Source organism: Caretta caretta, chromosome 11 (assembly GCF_965140235.1).
Source record: "Caretta caretta isolate rCarCar2 chromosome 11, rCarCar1.hap1, whole genome shotgun sequence".
Taxonomy (NCBI): Eukaryota; Metazoa; Chordata; order Testudines; family Cheloniidae; genus Caretta; species Caretta caretta.
This window is the reverse complement of record NC_134216.1, coordinates 13,724,683-13,744,152: the sequence shown is the minus strand read 5'-3', so window position 1 is coordinate 13,744,152 and position 19,470 is coordinate 13,724,683. Positions and strand designations below refer to the sequence as shown.

The window sequence follows — 19,470 nt, the reverse complement described above, 5'->3', positions numbered from 1 at the left end:
GGCTGGCTGCAGGCAGGGGGCACGGCAGGGGTTGACTGGAGGTAGGGGCTGGCTACAGGCAGGGCAGGGGGGTGTAGGGCTGGCTGTAGACGGGCTGGCTGCAGGCAGGGCAGGGGGTGCATACGGTGGGGCTGGCTGGATACAGGGCAAGGGGGCGGCAGGGGCTGGCTGCAGGCAGGGGGTGCAGGGCTGGCTGCGGGCAGGGCAGGGGCTGCGTGCAGCAGGGGCTGGCTGCGGGCAGGGCAGGGGGTGCATGTGGCAGGGGCTGGCTGCGAGCAGGGTAGGGGGTGTGGGGGTGGCTGGAGACGGGCTGGCTGCAGGCAGGGCAGGGGGTGTGTGCAGCAGGGGCTGGCTGTAGGCAGGGAGTGCGAGGGTGGCTGGAGACGGGCTTGCTGCAGGCAGGGGGTGCGGCAGGGGCTGCTGCGGGCAGGGGGCACAGGGGTGGCTGGAGACGGGGGCTGGCTGCAGGCAGGGGGTGCAGGGGTGGCTGGAGGCAGAGCAGGGAGTGTGGGGTGGCTGCAGGCAGGGGGTGCGGGGCTGGCTGTGGGCAGGGCAGGGGGTGTGGCAGGGGCTCACTGCAGGCAGGGCAGGGGGTGGCTGGAGACAGGGGCTAGCTGCGGGCAGGGCAGGGGGTGCGGCAGTGGCTGGCTGCAGGCAGGGGGTGCAGGGGGTGGCTGCAGGCAGGGGGTGCAGGGGGTGGCTGGCGGCAGGGCTGGCTGTGGGCAGGGGGTGGCTGGAGACGGGGGCTGGCGGCAGGCAGGGGGTGGCTGGAGGCAGGGGGTGCGGCAGGGGGTGGCGGCAGGCAGGGGGTGCGGCAGGGGGTGGCTGGCGGCAGGGCTGGCTGTGGGCAGGGGGTGGCTGGAGATGGGGGCTGGCTGCAGGCAGGGGATGCGGGGGTGGCTGGAGGCAGGGCAAGGGGTGCGGCAGCGGCTGGCTGCGGGCAGCGGGTGCGGGGGTGGCTGGAGGCAGGGGCGGCCGGAGGAGGAATTACATCACTTCCCGGCCGGAGCCCATCAAAGCCTCAGTGTCCCCTGCAGGGAAGCGGGTTAACGCCCGGCTCTCAAACTGCCTCAAAATTTAACAGCCGCTTCGCGCGAACCGGTGAGAACCGGCTCCAGCTCACCCCTGACTATTAGGTCCATTATCTTTTAAATAAAGCAAACTGCATGTTGCATCAAGGATTTTTCTCATCTCTATTATAAATGCAGGCAAGTTCACACAGGTAAAGATCCAATTTCTGTGAAATTTAAGAGAGAGATTATCAAAGAACGACAACTGGAAGAAGAGCAATACAAGGTTAGCCTCCACTGGTTGTTCTGCATTTTTAAAATCAGATTTATACTTTTGGACTAAATAAAACTGACTAATGAACTAATACCCTGTTTGTGATGGCTGCTGGTTTTATTAAATAGGTTGATACATACCAATGTTAGTTATGCTATTTCCCTCACATATTACCCCCTTATTATTGTTATTATTGTTTATATAATGCCTTGTATGTGAATGGCTCTGCACAGAACATATGAAAGACTTGGCCTCTGGCCTGTAAACAGCTTACAGTCAATGAGCCCTCAGCCCACCCCTGTAAGCACTCACAGATGGGAATAATGTTATTCACATGCATATCAATGGGACGTCTCATGTGACTACATTATTCCTATATGTGTTTGCAGGCTCATGCCCTAACGTCAGACACAATTATGTGAATTAAACCGAAGGAGGAAGAGGAAGTAAAATGAGGAACACAGTAATATAAAATAACGATGCCTCATTAGCTGCATGTTCATCTTTTGGGTTTCACTCTTTTTTTGTATGTATTTGTTTAATACATTCAGAAGTTTTATTTAAGATGATTTAGGGAAACATAGTTGAGCATGAGATTAGGAGAAGATGGCCCTGGAATGGAGGGGAGTAAAGGATTTAGCAGTGTGCAGGAGATGGGACAGTAGGGAAGAGGCTTTGGGATGGGGGAAGAGAAAAGGTGAGAGAGGGAGAGGGCAGAAATGAGGATCAGGAAGACAAATCCAGGTGGCATAACGAAACAAGGTAGGGAGAGTCACATCAGTTGGCAGCGAGGAGCAACTCAAAAGGCACCATTAAATCAAATGGCAGAGGAAGCTCCTCATACAACAATGAGGAATTTAAGACAGAACAAGGTAACCAAATGGCAGCAATGGAAAAGTCAAACTTCAGAAGCCCGGCAAAAAGTGGCACCGTTAATTAAAAGGCACAAATCAATGTTCAGTCCAATAGCATCAATGGCTTTTCCAGCATGGTGAAGTTAAGTGATGTCAGCACAAACTACAAATTGAACAGTGATGCAAAAGGTTTATATAGGAAGAGTACTGTTAAAAGCACTGGCAGATGAAATGCAGAGTGGGAGGTTACAGAAGGTGGAGAAACTGCAGCCAATATGCAGAAGGACAATGAAGGAGCTCCCTGGTCGAGTGCTGCTGAGGGTTGGAAGTTGTTGCTGTGTTGGTTTTGTAGCCCATCTAGCAGCTGGTCTCTGCTGCACAGAAAAGCAGATCCTTTGTTCTTATTGGGCCATGGGAGAAGGCAGTAGGTCCAACTCACTTCCTTGATGCCTGACCATGCTGGGGGTCTGGAGACCCCAACCCTAATCCTGAAATAGGACCTGTCCTCCCAGGCAGTTACACTCGTTGAATTCAGTGGATGTTCGAGTGACATAGTCACTACAGAAGCGGGACTTGATAGTCAGAACGTTACTTTGTTTGACTTTTTAAAGTGCAGTGATCATCATCACCCTGAAATGTATGAAGTCTGCATTTTGTCTACCAGTTTAGTTGGGGAATGTTACAGTTGTAATTAACTATAAGTGACGAAAGAACATACTGAATAAATTGCACTAATGTGGATCTTCTTACTGATGGCAAACCAGATCGAAAGGGGAGATCCCATTATGGAGAGAGAGTTTCAAAGGAATAAAGTGGAAGTTGCTGTCAGGCGTTCTATCCGGTCTGTTGAACAGGTACGTCCACATGGGCTATTATGCTAATACCACATACCTAGCTATTCTGTATTATTTGCTTTTCCTATTAATTTGAGAGCTCTAAAATGTTTATATTTGTGTTTCATTTTCAGTGCTACTTTTAGAATGTTAGGACGAGCTGTTCACTGTATACATAGGACAGCACAGTGTGGGAAACACTGAATGCACAAATATGCAGGCCGATGCAAGTGCTGTAATTCATATACTGCTGTTGCTATAAAGGATGACATGTAGGCCCAATCTGAGTTGCAGGTTGTTTATTTATGAAGGTTCTCCTCGGAGCAATTTGCTCACTACCATTGGATCTATAGGATTTCTGGTTGATCACACTCTTTTCTTTAAATGTTTTGCCCTATGGTGAATTTATTCAGCCAATGTCATTTCCCTTGGGTATCTGTATCTATACTCTTGTAGGATCTACAATAGGATATCAGGCCAAATTCTGATCTCTGTTTCACCAGTTTAAATCTGGAGTAAGAGCCAAACCAGCTTGCCCTGAACTGAAAAGGCGTTTTGTCATTGATTTCAATGAGACCAGGTTTTGGCCCTAACATCCATAAGATAAATTATGTTAGTTTAGATTTACACAGGGAGATCAGGATCTGACCTGTTATTTTCACCCCTATTCTACCACTCATTGGTTACATTTATGTAGTGTTCCTGCCTTACTTCAGTGGAGTTACTCCAGGTTTACACTAGCACAACAGGAGAGTTTATTCTGTCTCTGAATATTTAACAATAGTTTCCCAATGAACCCATTTATGAGAATTTCAATTTAAAAACTGAGGGTCTGATATGGCCTAGGAGCAGAATTAGTTTATTAGTTGGCTGGACGTATTTACATTGTATAACCTCAATGCTAGAAAATATTGTATGGGTTCAGTCCATGGAATGACTGCTAGATATTCCTCCACTTTCTAATTAAAACAAACAATTATAACCTACATTTTCACTTTCTGTCTGTGGTGCAGTGTCCAAGTGTCCAGCCCAAGTTTGACCTCCTCCTTAACGACCCTTGGGCCAACAGACACGGGATTCTAAGACGGTTTCAACAAGCAGCTCGCCGGGTAACGTAAACAACCAAAATGCAGTGTAATAGCAACATGTCTTGGGAAACACACACAAAACCACACTGATTCAGTTTGCCATCTTCAAGGAACCTACACAGCTAGCCCATTGGTTTCACTCTTTGTCATAAATGTACCACAGCCTTTCCAGAAAACAAAGGGTTTAATAAAAAAATCCATAAGCCCCTATTAGAATAAATCAATGTTAAACAGAGATAAAATGTTAAAGGCTCCAAATGTAGAATTTGTAAACAAACAAACCGATAACTTTTGCAAAACCAAATGTGAAGAAAAATGTTTTTGTGAAACTAAAAATCAGATCAATGAAAAGTTATCTGTTTGGATTTCAATATTACCCTGCAGTTCTACCATTCATTTCCCATAAATCCAAATGCAATGGCCAGTGTAAATTCTCATTCTCATGATGTCTTCAGCTCAAGATTGGATACCTCGCTGGAATATATGCTTTAGTGAAGCACAAGTTATTAGGCTCAATGCGTGGGTAACTGGGTGAAATTCTATGGTGTGTGTTATACAGGAGCTCAAATGGACTCTTCTGTCGCTAAAATCTATGACTCTGTACTGCCACTTCATAAGGCTGTGTAAAGTGCACACAGGTGCATGTTAAGACTTCATTGCTCGACAGGGGCAATAGCACATCCATGGTCCTGTCCTGCAACAGGATCCTCATGGGCAGATCTTTGCCTTCACATGGATCCTGTTACAGGATGGAGGTTTATATTTACAATCTGTATTTAAATTGACAGTACAGCCACCTGTTAAGTCTTCTATTTTATAGATGTAATGTCACAGTTAGCTGGTCTTTCGTCAAAATAAATGCAGCTAGGACATGCATCTTGCCACACTTCCCAAAAAACAAACACACAAAAATACCCCAGGACAAAAATTATGCAATACATCAAAAAACTCCTTTCAACTGAAGACCAAGTGACCTGTGAGGAATAAATAAAGCTGTCACTACTGGATGTCAATATAAATGTAAATTGTAGAGTATTCAACTTAATATTGACTGGAAAACTTTAAATAATTATCCTAGGTCCTGATTCAGTGGCGGCTAAATCGTGTATTACTTTTGTTTCGTGGACTAGAGAGAAACATCAAAGGGCAAAGCGATGAAGAAAGCTCTGTATCAGGTAAAGTGCAGGACAAGATATTTGCATTTTAGCTCATCTCAATTTGTTGCGGTTATTCCAATAGCACCCACAATGTGTTAGGTATAGCACACGCGCACACACACACACACACACACACACATATATACACACACAAAGACAATCCTTCCCAAGAGCTTGCAATCAAAAAGGATAAGTATCTTGTAACAGGAATTGGAAATGGATATAGTCGAAATATGTATGATTTTGATACACATTATTTACAGGCATTAAAAAACACCTTAATGATCCCTGAGAGCCTCAAAGCTTATCTATTATTAGCTGGGCAATTATTTTTAGGCATCAAGTAAGGAACGGGTCTTGAAGAGGGACTTGAAAGGGGAGACAGCGTTGACCATAGGGATCCGCTTAGTGAAGTTGTTCCATGCATAAGGGATAGGGTGCTAGGTGTGGAGATATTTGCCTGAGAAGCAGGCAAACAGGTGGACAAGGCTGGTATAATTGGTGGAGCAGTAGAGACAGGAGGCAACATGATAAGAGGTGAGCGAGGACAAAAAGGGAGGGACAGAGTTGAGAACGGATCTTGAAGGTGATAAGGACAGGATGCTTGAACTTGGTGCAGTAAAACAGGAGGGGAACCAGAAAATGCAAAGCCATCCATCTAGTGCTGCTCCTTTTGTTTCCTGTCACTGTTTCTGAACAGATGCTTGCCAGTAATTATGTGACATCAGTCTTGGCTCTGGATAAGCAGAGAACAGCAGTGGATCATTTCCTCATAGTGAAATGGAAGTGGTACTGCAGAAACGCTACTCGTTTTATAACAATGGGGAAATGAAATAAGCCTTTGATAAACCATTGAGCTATCCAAGACAAGGCCAGCCCTGGAGCGCATTGCTGTCCTAAGTGATGATAGAATTTTAGTCTCTTTCTTCACCGCTCTCTCCTTCTTGCTTACCCACCCTGTTTGGCAACCACCTTGTCCCTTGTCCATGTCATTTCCTTTCCCAAAGGAAGTTCTTTTTTTCTGCAGTGGGCAATTCCAGTGCCCCAAAACCCATCACAGTAATTTCATTGATGCTTTAAAGATGAGATGCTGTGGTAGTCGGTGCAAAGGACGCTTAGGTACATCTGAGGAGTTAAATATATGCCCTGCAGCATGAGCAGAAACAAACTGACCAGACCACCTTTGCAGAGAAGGGAAACAAGTGGGAAAAAATACTACCCGCTAGAGAAGAGCAGGTTGGGAATGGCTTGTCGTTGAATTTACCCAGCAATCCCAGTACTGTGCCTGCCTCCTCTTAAATGGGCGTGGCAGAGTTAGATTTTTATTATTTTATCATTTTGATGGATGTCAATGTTTATTATTCATCTCTTATTTTTATCAATTTTAATTTTCACAGTTGTGCAAAATAATGGAGGTGAATCAGACAATGGGGGAGACAGACATTAACTATTTAATGACAGTAGACACAGATTCGAAAGTTAATGTTTTATAAATGTTAAAATACAAATTGTCAACATCACAGATCAAAATATACAAAGTAAATATCCTTAAATCAAGCTAATACGTTCTCAAGCAGCATTTTTCTTCCTCCTATCTGTAAATTTTAGAATATTATTGATGGAAATATTTTTTTTCAGATTGTATTTGTCCGGTGAAATTGATGTTTTCCAACATTTACCAATAAAAATCAAATGCTTCCAAGTCTATTCTTAAATGTGGCATCTAGAGCCCCTGCGAAATAATACCTTACTATTTATATCAAAATGGCTGGGCAAATCCTGACTTAGGAAGCAGTTAAAAGTCTGTGTTGTGGTTTGGTTTTATTTTTGAGAGAATATCTTAACATGTATTACAAGATCTTGATTCTTTCTCTCCACGTGGCAGAAAACAGCAGTTTGAAAATCATCAGCTCAACAGCTATGGGTGACGAGCAGAAGAGCGCTGCTTTCAACTTGTCTGTAGATCGCATATTACCTTTCAAATTCCCAACCTATCATCCACCTCAGTGGTCTGATGAACTGGTAGGTCCCTTGATTATAGTAGCAACAAATCAATTACTAAAAACGAAGGGTCTGATTCTCATTTACACTAAGGCCACTTTAAGGCCCCTTTACACTTCCAGAGTGCGGTAAAGTGGGTATAAATATAATACCCAGAGTAAGGTAAAATGGCATTAGTGTGAATGAGAATTTAGCCCGAAAGGTCGGATCCAGATTTTCAGCTGCTGCAGTTGAAGCTCCATTGAAGTTGATGGAGCTATGACAGTGTACACCAGTTGAGGATCTGGCCCTGGAAGTATAAACACCATTGTATTAGTTCTGTTACACCAAATACCAGGCTCTTTCTATAATACCATAAATGTGCATAGGAATTTACATGCATATGAAGGCAAGGTCCCTGCCCCAGTCAGCTGGTTAAAGACTATTATTGCCCAATAATTTTCCTCAACGTTTTTAAAGTTTACATTAAAATATGCACTCTGTACAATCTCCTAACTCTGAACAATGCCCAGCACAGGACAGTGCAGACAGAATGAGATAAGTGGCTGTAAGGCTACTAAAAATACCCTCAAATGTTGGTATCACTTAGTAACACACCTTAGACTCTTGTTTCCTATAAAGTATGAATTCCCACACTGCATATTATAGAAGAGAGTCAGTGCATTAACCATTCTGACCAACCAAAAGGTCATTTCCCTTTCTCATATTAGTATTTGTCCTCAAACAGGAAGAGATCTTGAAAGGCCAATAATCTTTAGAGAGCTCTGTTCTAAGATCATGTGTTTGTATCTGAAAACTGACTGTATGGTTCAACAGGTCTGGAGCTCCTTGCAATACACAATCATTGTATGGATTTACACACTGTTTGTATATAAACCAGAGGTTTTAGACCATGTGCAACTTCTGTTAATCACCTGGTTTTGTTCATCACTTGCAGGGTCCCTTAAGACAGGTTTCACTGTGTAAGATTCTTTAAAGATTGCTGTAAAGATCCCATTAACCTCACTGGGAGTTGCAACTTTATAAGTGAGGGCAGAGTTGGGCTTGGAACCTTTTTTCCATTTCAAGAGTAGTTGAAGATGTGCCCTTTATTTTGAATTGCTGTAGAGACACAGATGCAGATGAAAAATCACACAAATGGCGTCCTCTTGCACACAACTGGCAGGATTCCTCCAGGGGAGAGACTGATCTTGCAGGGTGCATGGGATAAGAGATACACAACAATATCACATGAAGAAACAGACTAGCTCTGACATTGATATAGGTTAACCTCCATGTACAAAGAGTCAAAGAAGTGGTGAGACCATCTAACAGGATACTTATTAATGATAATACCCTGCTCTTATATAGCCCTCTTCATCAGTAGATCTCAAAGCACTTAACAGAGGAGGTTAGTATATTTATCCCAGTTTTACAGATGGGGGGACTGAGAGTCGAAGTGATTTGCCCAAAATCATCCAACAGGCCAGTGGCAGAGCCAGGAATAGAATCCACATCTCCTGGGCCCGTGTCAAGTGCTCTGTCCATTTGCAGACACAGTCTCCTCTTATTTAAATGCGACAGTGATAGTTGTCTTACAAATGTCCGTGCTAAAGGACTAAAAGCATGATTAAGGCTAAGATTTTGTCATGGTTATTTTTAGTAAAAGTCACGGCCAGGTCACGTGCAATAAACAAACATTCACAGAAGCTGTGACCTGTCTGTGACTTTTGCTGCTGCGGCTCCATGGTTTCCCCCACCACAGTGGTGGCTGGGAGCTGCAGGGTGACCATATTTCTCAAACAGAAAACGGGACACCCCCAGCCGCTCGCATGAGGTGCCCTTTCCCCGCATAAGGCTGTCTCCCATAGCTGGAACCTTGAGGAGGGGCCCCCTTAGGAGTCTGTCACCTGTCGCTGGAACTCTGCCAGGGCCCCGTTGGCTGCCAGCTCCAGAGTCCCGCAGCTCCTTGGGCTGAAGCAGAGAATGTCTTGGAAGTCTTTGGAAGTCACGGATTCCGTGTCTTCCATGACCTCGGTGACATAAACATAGCCTTATGCACGATGTAGTCAGACAACGCACAAAGACATAATCATGCATATGGCCAGACAAAGTTTTACAGCTTTCCCTAGGCTTCCGGGTTAAAGCCCAAAGGGTCTTTAACTTCCAGGAGAACATCTAAGCGCCCATCTGAGCTGATGACCGTTGTACATTGAAATGCTAACAAACCATAATCCATGAGGACTCCAACAGCGATGCAGATATAAACTCAGAGAATTCACCTGTGAAATTCCTTGTATACCATGGTGGCTATATGACAAAAACAAAACACCAAATACTGTTAATTCAGACAATAGGTTTATTAAAAGTACTGTCAAAATAGTGAAAAAAATGAAGCGTTACATTTTATTAACTGCCCTTTATTGTCCTCATGTTCATAATAATGCAGCGATGGCTGGAGCAGATTGAAATTTGATTTTTTCGGGGAGAAAAAATTTCACTGAAATTTCAACAATCGAAAAAGACAGGAAGAAGATGCTGATAAAATGTTTCCAAAATTTTTTCCCCATTTTTCCAACTGGCTGTATTGATGACTTATTTCAGCTGAAAAAGAAAATGCCCAGTATATTGTTGTGTCTTAAAATACTGTATTGTTTCAGGCTCCCGATGGTCTTGGTCCAGTTCCTGTCAAGTCTTTAGACATGAAAGTCAAGCACATTCACCCATTCTACGACTTAAAGGTGAGACAATACAGCTTAGTCACTCACCTGTGTCGTACTGCTTTCTTTCATTAGGGTTAGTGTGACATAAGAAATACAGTGCCGCATTTAGTGTATGAACCAGTTGTCCCTGTCATTCAGGTCAATGGGAGTTTTGCCCAAGTAAGGACTGTGGGATTTATCTTTTGTTAGCTCCCTAAATGTGTGGGCTCATTTGCGGTATTAATGGAGAGTCAGCAGTAGGGGGCAGTGCAGAGGCGCACCGCCCCAGTGTGTGACCTCTTCGAGCCATTGCACCTCAGACAGACTTTCTACTGATCCAACTGCTATGATTTCTTAAATAGGACTACTTGCATGGGTAAGGGCTAGTGACATAGTCTGCAGGTTCAGACTCTCCATGTTGAGTGTCAGTCCATGTTCTCACCAAGTTGATGAAGACCACATCATAGCCATGAGATTCTGTGTCCCCAGTGGATGGTGTCTCCAGTGCTCTGCTCTCTCAGCTACTTAAATCATAAGACTGAAGACAGCCTTTGAGAAACTATATGACTTGGTCTTACTAGTCTTTTGATTCAAGGGGCCTGATCTCACATTTCTCGCACATTTCTCATTGAATTCAAGAATTGAGCATGCAAGGAGTGCAGGATCTGGCCCCAAAGCAAATACCAGATTCCCCTGATAAAAGTTACAAAAAAGGGAAGACATGATTTTTTTCTAGGTGCTGTGTATTCCACCAATTTGGATAGTAAATACAGACTAGTATCTCGATCTTCAGCTATATCTTTATTGTTCTCAAGCTTTGTGAATCCAGAACCTACTCTTTACCTTCTCACCTCTAAACTCTCCTCCCTCACAATTTAGAAAATGAAAAAGGCTATATTCTATCACCCCCTAAAGTCAGGAGATTCCACTGGGCTTAAATCAATGCTGAATTTGGCCAAGTCTTTGTTTTGTTGATTACAACAAGCATAGAAACAACATTGCTTAAAGGACCTCTTAATTTTTGTTCCTGTTTGTACCTTTGCTGCTGTTCCATTTTATTTTCACATACCAGTGTTAGGTGTATTACGCAAACACAGCTTTCTGCCAGCCCATCAATCTTGTTTGTGCAAGAAATTATTACTTCACACATGATCCTTTATAGAAAACATCTAGAGTGAAAACATTCCTTCACAAATTCATTTGACTGTAGAGAGCTTAAGCATTTTTGCTCATAGTTTTCGTCATATGTCACTGTCACCAAATGATGGTCCAAACATCTGTTACAGCAAGAGACCATGTGAAGTGTCCATGTTAGAGCTGGAAAGTTAGAACACACTGACCTCCATACGCATGTGTTGCAATAAATCATCTTCATTTGTACCTAGGTTCCTCAGCACTTGAGCATTATGGGGTACCAGCCATTTTGTACACACTATGCATCAACAAGTTATAAACCTCAAAAACTTTCCCGACCATTAAAGCAGGGAGCCAAGGTAACAAGACAACCAAAATCCATTATTTGGTTTCACTGCATAGCATTTTGTTACAATATTTTACACCAAAACTCCCTCTGCACCCTGAAAACATTCGTCTTCTGAATTATTCCAGGATGAGCTGATCTCAATAGTAACTTCTCCAAAGCCACAGCTCAGTCCTCCCTCTCCACCAGAGGGTCTACACAAACACCCGGGAGAGAAATCCGAGGAAAAGGCCATGAGCTATTTAAACCTGGCAGCTCCCAAAGCATTACTCCAGCCTCCAGACAGTCACCCACTTCGCATATTTGTAAGTAAAACTTGGCTCTAGTAAAGCCTCCAAGGAGCTGAGGGAAATGTACGTTTGCTCCGTTACAGGGTTGGTAAGGAACTGGAAGACAATTACCTTCCTTAGGTTTATATATAAAAACTGTGTGCCACAGGGCTAGATGGTGCTGTAAGGCACAGTCCTGCTATGGAGAGGCCAGAGCCACACTCCCACACCTCCAGGAGGAGCAACAGGTAAGTGCTGAATGACATCCAGAGCTCCCCAGCACGTACCCACTACCACAATCTATGGGGGCTGCAGCCAGTCCCTGGGACCCCACCTCATCTGCAGGTCAGCACAGAGGAGGGCCATAGTTTTTGCCTCATCTCCAACCCTTATGTGGCATCGTGCACCTCCTCACGTGGGATAGGGTTGGCACAGTTCTCTTGCACTCAGGGTCTGCAGTTCTGCATGGTCTTTAGGCAGAATGAGAAAGGGTTGGAGGAGGAATGCTCCTTGGGTTCTGTGTATCCATCTATCTTAGCGTGTTCTATAGTGCCCATGATCATAGGTGGGTTTTCAAAGGTATTTAGATGCCTAAAGAGACTGCTAGATGCCTAGTGGGATTTTTAAAAGTGCCTAACTCCCATTGAAACCAATGGGCCAGGAGTGGTACCAGGCAGTGTCTGTTGCTAGCCGTGTTCCATAGGGGATCATAGGACTGACTTAGACCTGGGGTAGAGGGGAGGAAGGAGAGATCAGGTGTTGAGTTGAACTAAAGAGGCAAAGTGGGATCTAGGTGGTGGAGTTTGAGCTGGGAATCCTTTTCTAAATAATGACAAGAACTGAATTTTTCAGTGACAGATTTGTTCAAAGGGCTCAATTATTCTTTTAAATCTCTTCTTTGTGTTTGTTTTCAGAACCCTACTCCAGGATTGTATGTCTTTATGCAGCCTTTGGACTATTCAGAAACAAACATTGAGTATCATCTTTGCCCTCATCCAAAATATAGATTCACCAAAGAATATCCCATAGGATCCAGCATTCCAATTACACAAAAGAAATTTCTGCATCACAAGGTACAGCTTTTGGTTTCAGTTGAAATATTAGTTGCAAAACGTGCAAGCCAGCAGAGAATTTGCCTTGTAGACTCAAATAGAACATAAACAGTTATCCCAAATGGAAGATGTGTTAGCTATTAATGACATATGCAGCTGATTATTAATATTTATGGATAAATGTGATTGTTCATTGCTTGAAGCTTGTTCCTCCCTAGGGCTTCTCCATGTCCTTTCTGCAGCAGCCCTAAGGATCTCCTCACGATTTCCCTCTTTTAACCCCCACACTGCATCTCCAGGACCCTGCACTAGAGCCAATAACTTTTCAGATGAAGAGAACTGAGGCTCAGTAAACACAGGCTTTAACCAAGCAAAGATAGGCATTCCCTCCTGCACATATTTCTTCCACCCTTCCTCTCTTTACTGATTGCATTTTACAGGCATGGTCACTGGGACTGTTGTTGTTTCAGGAAGTCATTCGAGGAGTAACGTACTGGAGACGATTCCCGTCGGTGGTTTATTCAGCCTTGTCTAATGCTCCCACTCTGGCAAGCACAGTGATGCATCATTGGTAAGAAAGAGTTTGAACATCAGACACCTTCATCCGGGCGAGATTCTGCCACCCTTACTCATATCGACCAGTAACTAATGCCACACATTGTCCCATTGAAACAAAGGGGACTATGTACAGAGTAAATTACTACTCACTGGGCCCAGTTCATTGAAGCCAGTGGAAAGACTCATATTGACTGCAGTGGGCAGTGGATCAAGCTCAGTGTGAGTAAGGGGGGGCAGAATCTAGCCTTATAAGTGGCATTTCAGTCTAATAAGAGCCGACCTTATGGACTAAGACTGTTTCCCACTTCAGCCCCCGGCACCGGGGGGAGGTACTAGCAACTCAGCTCTGCATATGCTGCATGTGTGAGGGTGTCAGCAGGAGACATGACATCTAAGACACAGGCATCTGATTGCAGCATCTCTCTCCCTTCCCTCCCCTCCCCACTGCCACTGTGGGTTGCAGCAGCTTTGCTTCTTTACTTACCCTGCTCCCATAGTTCTAGCTCAGCAGAGGGGAAGAAGGAGATGCTAATCCACTTGGATCATAGCACTTAGACCCCAATTCAGAACATACTTAAATCCATCCCTGTTCAGCAGGGCTCGGACCAAAAGCCCATTGAAGTCAATGGGAGTCTTTCAATCATACTTAACTATAAGCAGGTACTTAAGTCCCCTTGAATCCAATGAAATGTAAGTACCTGCTTAAAATTAGCGCATGCTTCAGTGCTTTGCTAAATTGAGGACTTAGTACCTACTACAGCTATCTGCATTAGCACTGTGAACACTCATAGCTGAATGAAAACCTAACTATGACCATTTCAAAACCTGGGTGCCTACATGTTAGGTATCTAAGCTGATGTTCAGGCACTTAAATAGATGGCCTGACTTTCAGAGGTGCTGAGCACTCATAGCTGCCATTGTGGTTAATGGGAGCTGCAGCTACTTTGAAAATCAAGCTACTTATTTAGGTGTTTAAATATGTATTCAGCTGCCTAACTTTACCAATTTTGTATCTAACCTTTAAAGAACAAAAATGTGCTTTGCTGACTCACGTGTCTGTAGCTAGCTGATGTATTTGCTTTCCAAAGTATCTGGATTTTCCAGAATATTTACAATGTGAAGGTCCCCAGAACATATTTATCATGTGCCATTACCCTTTCCTTCCCATCTCAAACATATGATTATGTCATTTCCACAGTAGAGATCCCTACAATTTAGATATGCTTCCAAGGGACGTACCACCAATGCTGGATGACTTACCCGAGAGAGACAAGGAAAATATAACTGGCTAGTAAGTTTCCTCTCTATAATTTATTTAATATAATTTGCAGTGAGTTTTTAGCACCTGTGTGTGTGTATGAGTGTGTACATATAGCATGTGTATAAAAACACTCACGGAGCGACAAAGAAGTACAGATGGTTCTTCTTGCATAAAGCATCCTTTTGTTTTCCCAGGCTAAAAAATATAGGACAGGTGAAAAATAATAATAGGTAAAAACTAAGTGGTTTTTTAACTTACTCATTTTCAGTGAGGCTGAAGGTGAGTTAAAAGTGGTTCTTACTCCAGATATGCTGAAAGCTGAATTTCCGCAGACTGAATCAGGGGAAGAAGCCAGAAGTAAACCACTGAAAGATGGAAGGTAAATCTGTATCTATTAAATATAGGGAAGATGCTTGGCAATGAATTTGAGGGCACTTCTCTTGTTTAGGTTTATGTACAAGCTCATTGCTGAAGTCCCCTAGCAGTGCCACCATTAAGATGACGTTCAGATCGTGCACTTGGCGTGGGACTGAGTCCCTGTGTTTCATGCTTTAAGATTTGAATTTAGTCTCCGAAATAAAAAGAATGAGGAGTACTTGTGGCACATTAGAGACTAACAAATTTATTTGGGCATAAGCTTTCATGGTCTAAAACCCACTTCATCAGATGCTTGGAGTGGAAAATACAGTAGGAGGATATATACATACAGAGAACATGAATTTGTTAGTCTCTAAGGTGCCACAAGTACTCCTCGTTCTTTTTGCTGATACAAACTAACACAGCTACCATTCTGAAACCTGTCTCCAGAATAAAACACACTCATTTTTCTTGGGCCAGGTGAATTTTCTATAACTTTTTTTTTTGGTCAGATATTTACTGACACTGGCAGAGGAAATGAGTCCTTTGAAATTTCCCTTGGGATGGTGGTGTTTGTTTTAGACTTCCCTGGCGAAAGAATCGCGGCTTCCCACACATAGTCATTCCCATGGCGTCTCACACACAAACTGCTTTTCAAATGTCACATTTATAAACACAAAGAGCTATTCCCCTTTTTTGGTATAATCTGGTCTCTGCAAGGAAAAGCAAAGGGACCAGTCAAGTTCTGCCAGTGACTTCCATTCTCCAATACTTCTAGACTGACATTGTAACACTGCTACACTGCATTGCATCCACAGCTCAGCACAGGGATTCTGGGGAGCCAGGCTGGCCAGCTGGGGTATGGGGAGTGCTCTGGGGAATGGACAGGGGTTTTGTAAATTAGGTGATGGGGGAGAAGTACGGCTAACTCTATTGTCTGGACTTCAATATGTATTAGATAGCAACTCTGTGGGGAGATAAGTGAGGGTAACCACACTTGTGGGGAGCTGTAGAAGAATGTGAGGGGGGCTGAAGAGGGCAGGGAAGGTGGTAAAATATGATGGTGAGCATGGTATTCTGGCGGTAGGGGGGTATGAGCCAGAGGCAATGTGATCTGGCAAAATGAATGCAAGGTTAGGTATGAGGTGGTCCTGTGTTCTAACCCTGGCTCTGTCACTGACTCACTGTGACTTTAGGCCAATTGCTTCATCTTTCCGTGCTTCAGTTTTGCTATCTGTAAAATGGGGATAATAACATTTACCTGCCTCCCTCACAAAGCGGTTGAGAGATCAACTAATCCAGAGATTTGAATTTGCAGGCTGTGATTTTCAAAGTCCCCTAATTCCCATGAATTTGAAAAGGAATTGAGTTTCCAAACCCTGGACGCAGCGTATCATCCATAAAGCATTATATAAATGCCAAGCATTATGGCCACTGTAATTACTGTAATCTCTGTAGTGTCAATTGCTGGTAATTTATAGTACATAAGCACCTGGGTTTACTTATGTACTGCTTTCTCTATTTCCTCTCACTGTGTTGCTTAGAACATGAGGATCTGGAATAGTTAGTGTGAATAAAAAATGGCCTTTTTCTCCTAGCGATACAGCCCTGGATGTTAAACTTGATTCCAGCAACACAGTGGATACCTTGGCTCCTGTTTCTGGGTAAGAAGATGTGTGACTGTAAGATTCAGTCTTTTAAAATTCTGTTTTCTACAAAGCTAAAAAAACCAGCCACCCTACTTTAAACACATCTTGGATCAGGAGACAGACTGGCCCACGGCTTTAGAATGAACTCCCATAGGACCATCACAATCCTCACCACCTTTCACTCTAAGTGCAGGGCACATTTCTTTGACCTGGCTTTCTCTAACAAACAGTTGTGTGTGCATGTGTGTGTGTTATAAAAAATCAAAACAAAAACACTCCCTACTCACACTTCTCCCCCCAGGGAGCGGATGAAAGAACAGACATGTGACAGGTATTAGTCATACGGTTTAATACATGACCAGAAGGCACTTACATACTTTATTAATGAACACAGCATAAGAACCTCTATTGAACAGAGTAGAATATTGCATTAGAAATGTTCTGTTCATTGAGCTTTGAGTACTTCTGCACTAGCCAGAGGAGACTGTGTTGTTGAGATTACTTTGCAGGTGATCACAAAACTCCCATTAGCATTAGTTGTAGACCAGTGATTACATCTGCTAGAGAATATATTTTGCTATTCTTAGGCCAACATGACGGTGGGCTTTTTGGTTTGGTTTTCACCTTCCTCTAAAGCATCAGAGATTGGCCACAGCAAGAGGTGGGATACTGGATGGGGTAGACCAGAGCAGGGAATCCTCTTTCTCAGAGGCTGTGACTTGCTCACATGTTCAAGGTCAAACTGATCACTAGTTGGGAGTTGGGAAGCAATTTTCCCCCAGGTCAGATTAGCAGGCACCTTGGGGGTTTTCACCATTCTTTGCAACCTGGGCTATGGATCGCCTGCTAGGATCATCTGGGCATATCTCAGCTAATCAATTCCCTGCCACTGCAGGAGCCTCAGGCACTACTGCCACCTTGGTCTCTCCTGTTCTCTGCTGTGGCACACAATAGCTTAGTCTTCTGAGGACTGAAATGCTTTGGTCTCCCTAAAGTCACTGGGCTCAACATAGGGGTATCTGGGTGAAATTTAATGGCTTGCAATATAAAGAAGGCCAGACTAGATAATCTGATGGCCCCTTCTGACTTTAAACTCTATGAAACTGCTTCTCCATGGAGCTGCCAAGACGTGGAGTTTGAATTTATTCTCGGGGTACTTTATTGTGCAAGGATACAGGCTCTGCGTCTTGGCTACAGAGAACCTTGTGGTTTGATGGCCAAAACAACCAGAATAAGTATGAAAAATTGTGATTCTCATCCCAATGCTGAGTTGCCCACAGTTGCTTTGTCCACATTGCTATACAGAGGACTGAGGACAGGCCTGGGAAATGGTAGAGCCTGGCCAATGGGTCTGGGAACTGCATAAATCCACAGGTCACAATCCCCATGTTGAGGGAGAGGACACAGAAGACAGTGGCTGCTGCTACAGCCAGTAGGCAGTAATACAACTTACAGACACATACATAATACATAAACTGGCTTAGCGTTTCCTGCATAAGAGATTTGGGGAAAAGTTCTCTATTTGCTTGAGCTCTATGATGGGGAAACCGAGACTGTGTTAAAACAGTTAGGCCCAATTCAGTGTCTTTCGATGCCAGTGGAAGTCCCTTGCATTCTCAGTGGAAGGCTCGTTAGCATTATTGTATATGTGTGTGTATTTTACTGGATTATACCATTTACATTTTTCTAAATACTCTCTTGAAATTGCTCCTAGTACATTCATACTGTGAGGTAAGTAGTTAGCTCCCCAGTCAGCAATTAGCTGAGCTCAGAAGGAATGCCTCCTTCACAGTTCTTGTTACCCTTTTCAATACTGTACATACTCACGTAGAACAGTACTTATGTAGGCCTTACTAAAGTTATTTCCTGCCCTTAAAAAAAGGGTGAATATGACACATTGAGATGAATGGCTCTCTTTGGTTTTGTCACCTTTATGTAACAGTTTACCTTGTTATAAATATAAATTACTTTTACCATCTCCTGCAGAGACCCGAGAGACCATCTGGATTGGTATTTGCAATCCCAGAATAGCAAACTCAGAGAGAGGCTGCAAGGACACATGGAAAAAATGAAGCAGAAAGCACTCAACAAAACCCTCATTCTGGAATAAACTAGTTCACAAATTCCACAATTCAGTCACTAATGTGCTGTATCTCAGCCCCACAGTATTGCTGGTTCAGGACTTCTGTATCTGTGCAGAACAGGTATGAAATTATGTTCAACAAGCAACAGACTCCTGTGTAGGCCCAAGCACCCTCTAGTATAATCTCAACTATGGCCCTTACTGTGTATATTGTATATGAGCTTAATGATCTCTCCGTGAGGGATTTCTTCCCTACGTGCTCATTCATTGTGCACTGGGGTTAACTGCTGGAAAACTACCCCTGCACAGATATTTTGTAGTTTTATATACAACTTTTCCCCTCATCTATTTAATGGACTCTCTTTCCTCTGCCACTAAGTACTGTTATATGCATTTTGTCTGAGAGTGCTGCTTTCAAATAAAATGTAAAAAATCAACATGATGAAGAAATTGTTTGGATTTCATTAGTTTTTGTATTGTTTGGATATAGACTTTGCACACATGCTAGAATAAATTCCATGGCTGAGCTGCAATACAGCCCCGTGGCCTGTCCGTGAGTTGTTGCATGTGGGTCACTGACGACTGGTCGACACTGGGAATTTACAGCAGCCTAGCTACACCACTCAGGGGTGTGACAAATCTACACCCTGAGAGATGTAGCTATGTCAACCTACCCCATGGTGTAGACAGTGCTAGGTTGATGGAAGAATTCTTCTGTCGACTTGGCCATGTCTACACTACCACTTATGTCAGCAAAACTTCTGTCACTCAGGGGTGTGAAAAAATACCCCTGAGCAACATACAGTAGAACTTCAGAGTTACGGACATGTCGGGAATGGAGGTTATCCGTAACTCTGAAATGT

At 43.6% G+C, this 19,470-nt stretch overlaps 1 protein-coding gene across 2 annotated transcripts in view; it reads left to right on the top strand.

Moving 5' to 3' along the window:
- The window catches only part of CFAP221 (cilia and flagella associated protein 221), a 37,970-nt gene extending 18,926 nt beyond the window's left edge, over nucleotides 1–19,044 (top strand). The window contains exons 12-25 of one of the 2 annotated variants that reach the window (XM_048869110.2): nucleotides 1,209–1,296; nucleotides 2,903–2,992; nucleotides 3,985–4,080; nucleotides 5,138–5,234; nucleotides 7,102–7,238; nucleotides 9,857–9,937; nucleotides 11,284–11,391; nucleotides 11,507–11,683; nucleotides 12,562–12,720; nucleotides 13,170–13,270; nucleotides 14,456–14,548; nucleotides 14,787–14,897; nucleotides 16,474–16,539; nucleotides 18,511–19,044. In XM_048869110.2, the coding sequence (XP_048725067.2) occupies nucleotides 1,209–1,296; nucleotides 2,903–2,992; nucleotides 3,985–4,080; nucleotides 5,138–5,234; nucleotides 7,102–7,238; nucleotides 9,857–9,937; nucleotides 11,284–11,391; nucleotides 11,507–11,683; nucleotides 12,562–12,720; nucleotides 13,170–13,270; nucleotides 14,456–14,548; nucleotides 14,787–14,897; nucleotides 16,474–16,539; nucleotides 18,511–18,634 (1,528 nt within the window). In that variant the 3' untranslated portion in view covers nucleotides 18,635–19,044. The remainder of the gene's footprint in view (nucleotides 1–1,208; nucleotides 1,297–2,902; nucleotides 2,993–3,984; nucleotides 4,081–5,137; nucleotides 5,235–7,101; nucleotides 7,239–9,856; nucleotides 9,938–11,283; nucleotides 11,392–11,506; nucleotides 11,684–12,561; nucleotides 12,721–13,169; nucleotides 13,271–14,455; nucleotides 14,549–14,786; nucleotides 14,898–16,473; nucleotides 16,540–18,510) is intronic. The other variant, XM_048869113.2, reaches the window with a different exon arrangement.
- The last annotated feature ends 426 nt before the right edge of the window (nucleotides 19,045–19,470 follow it).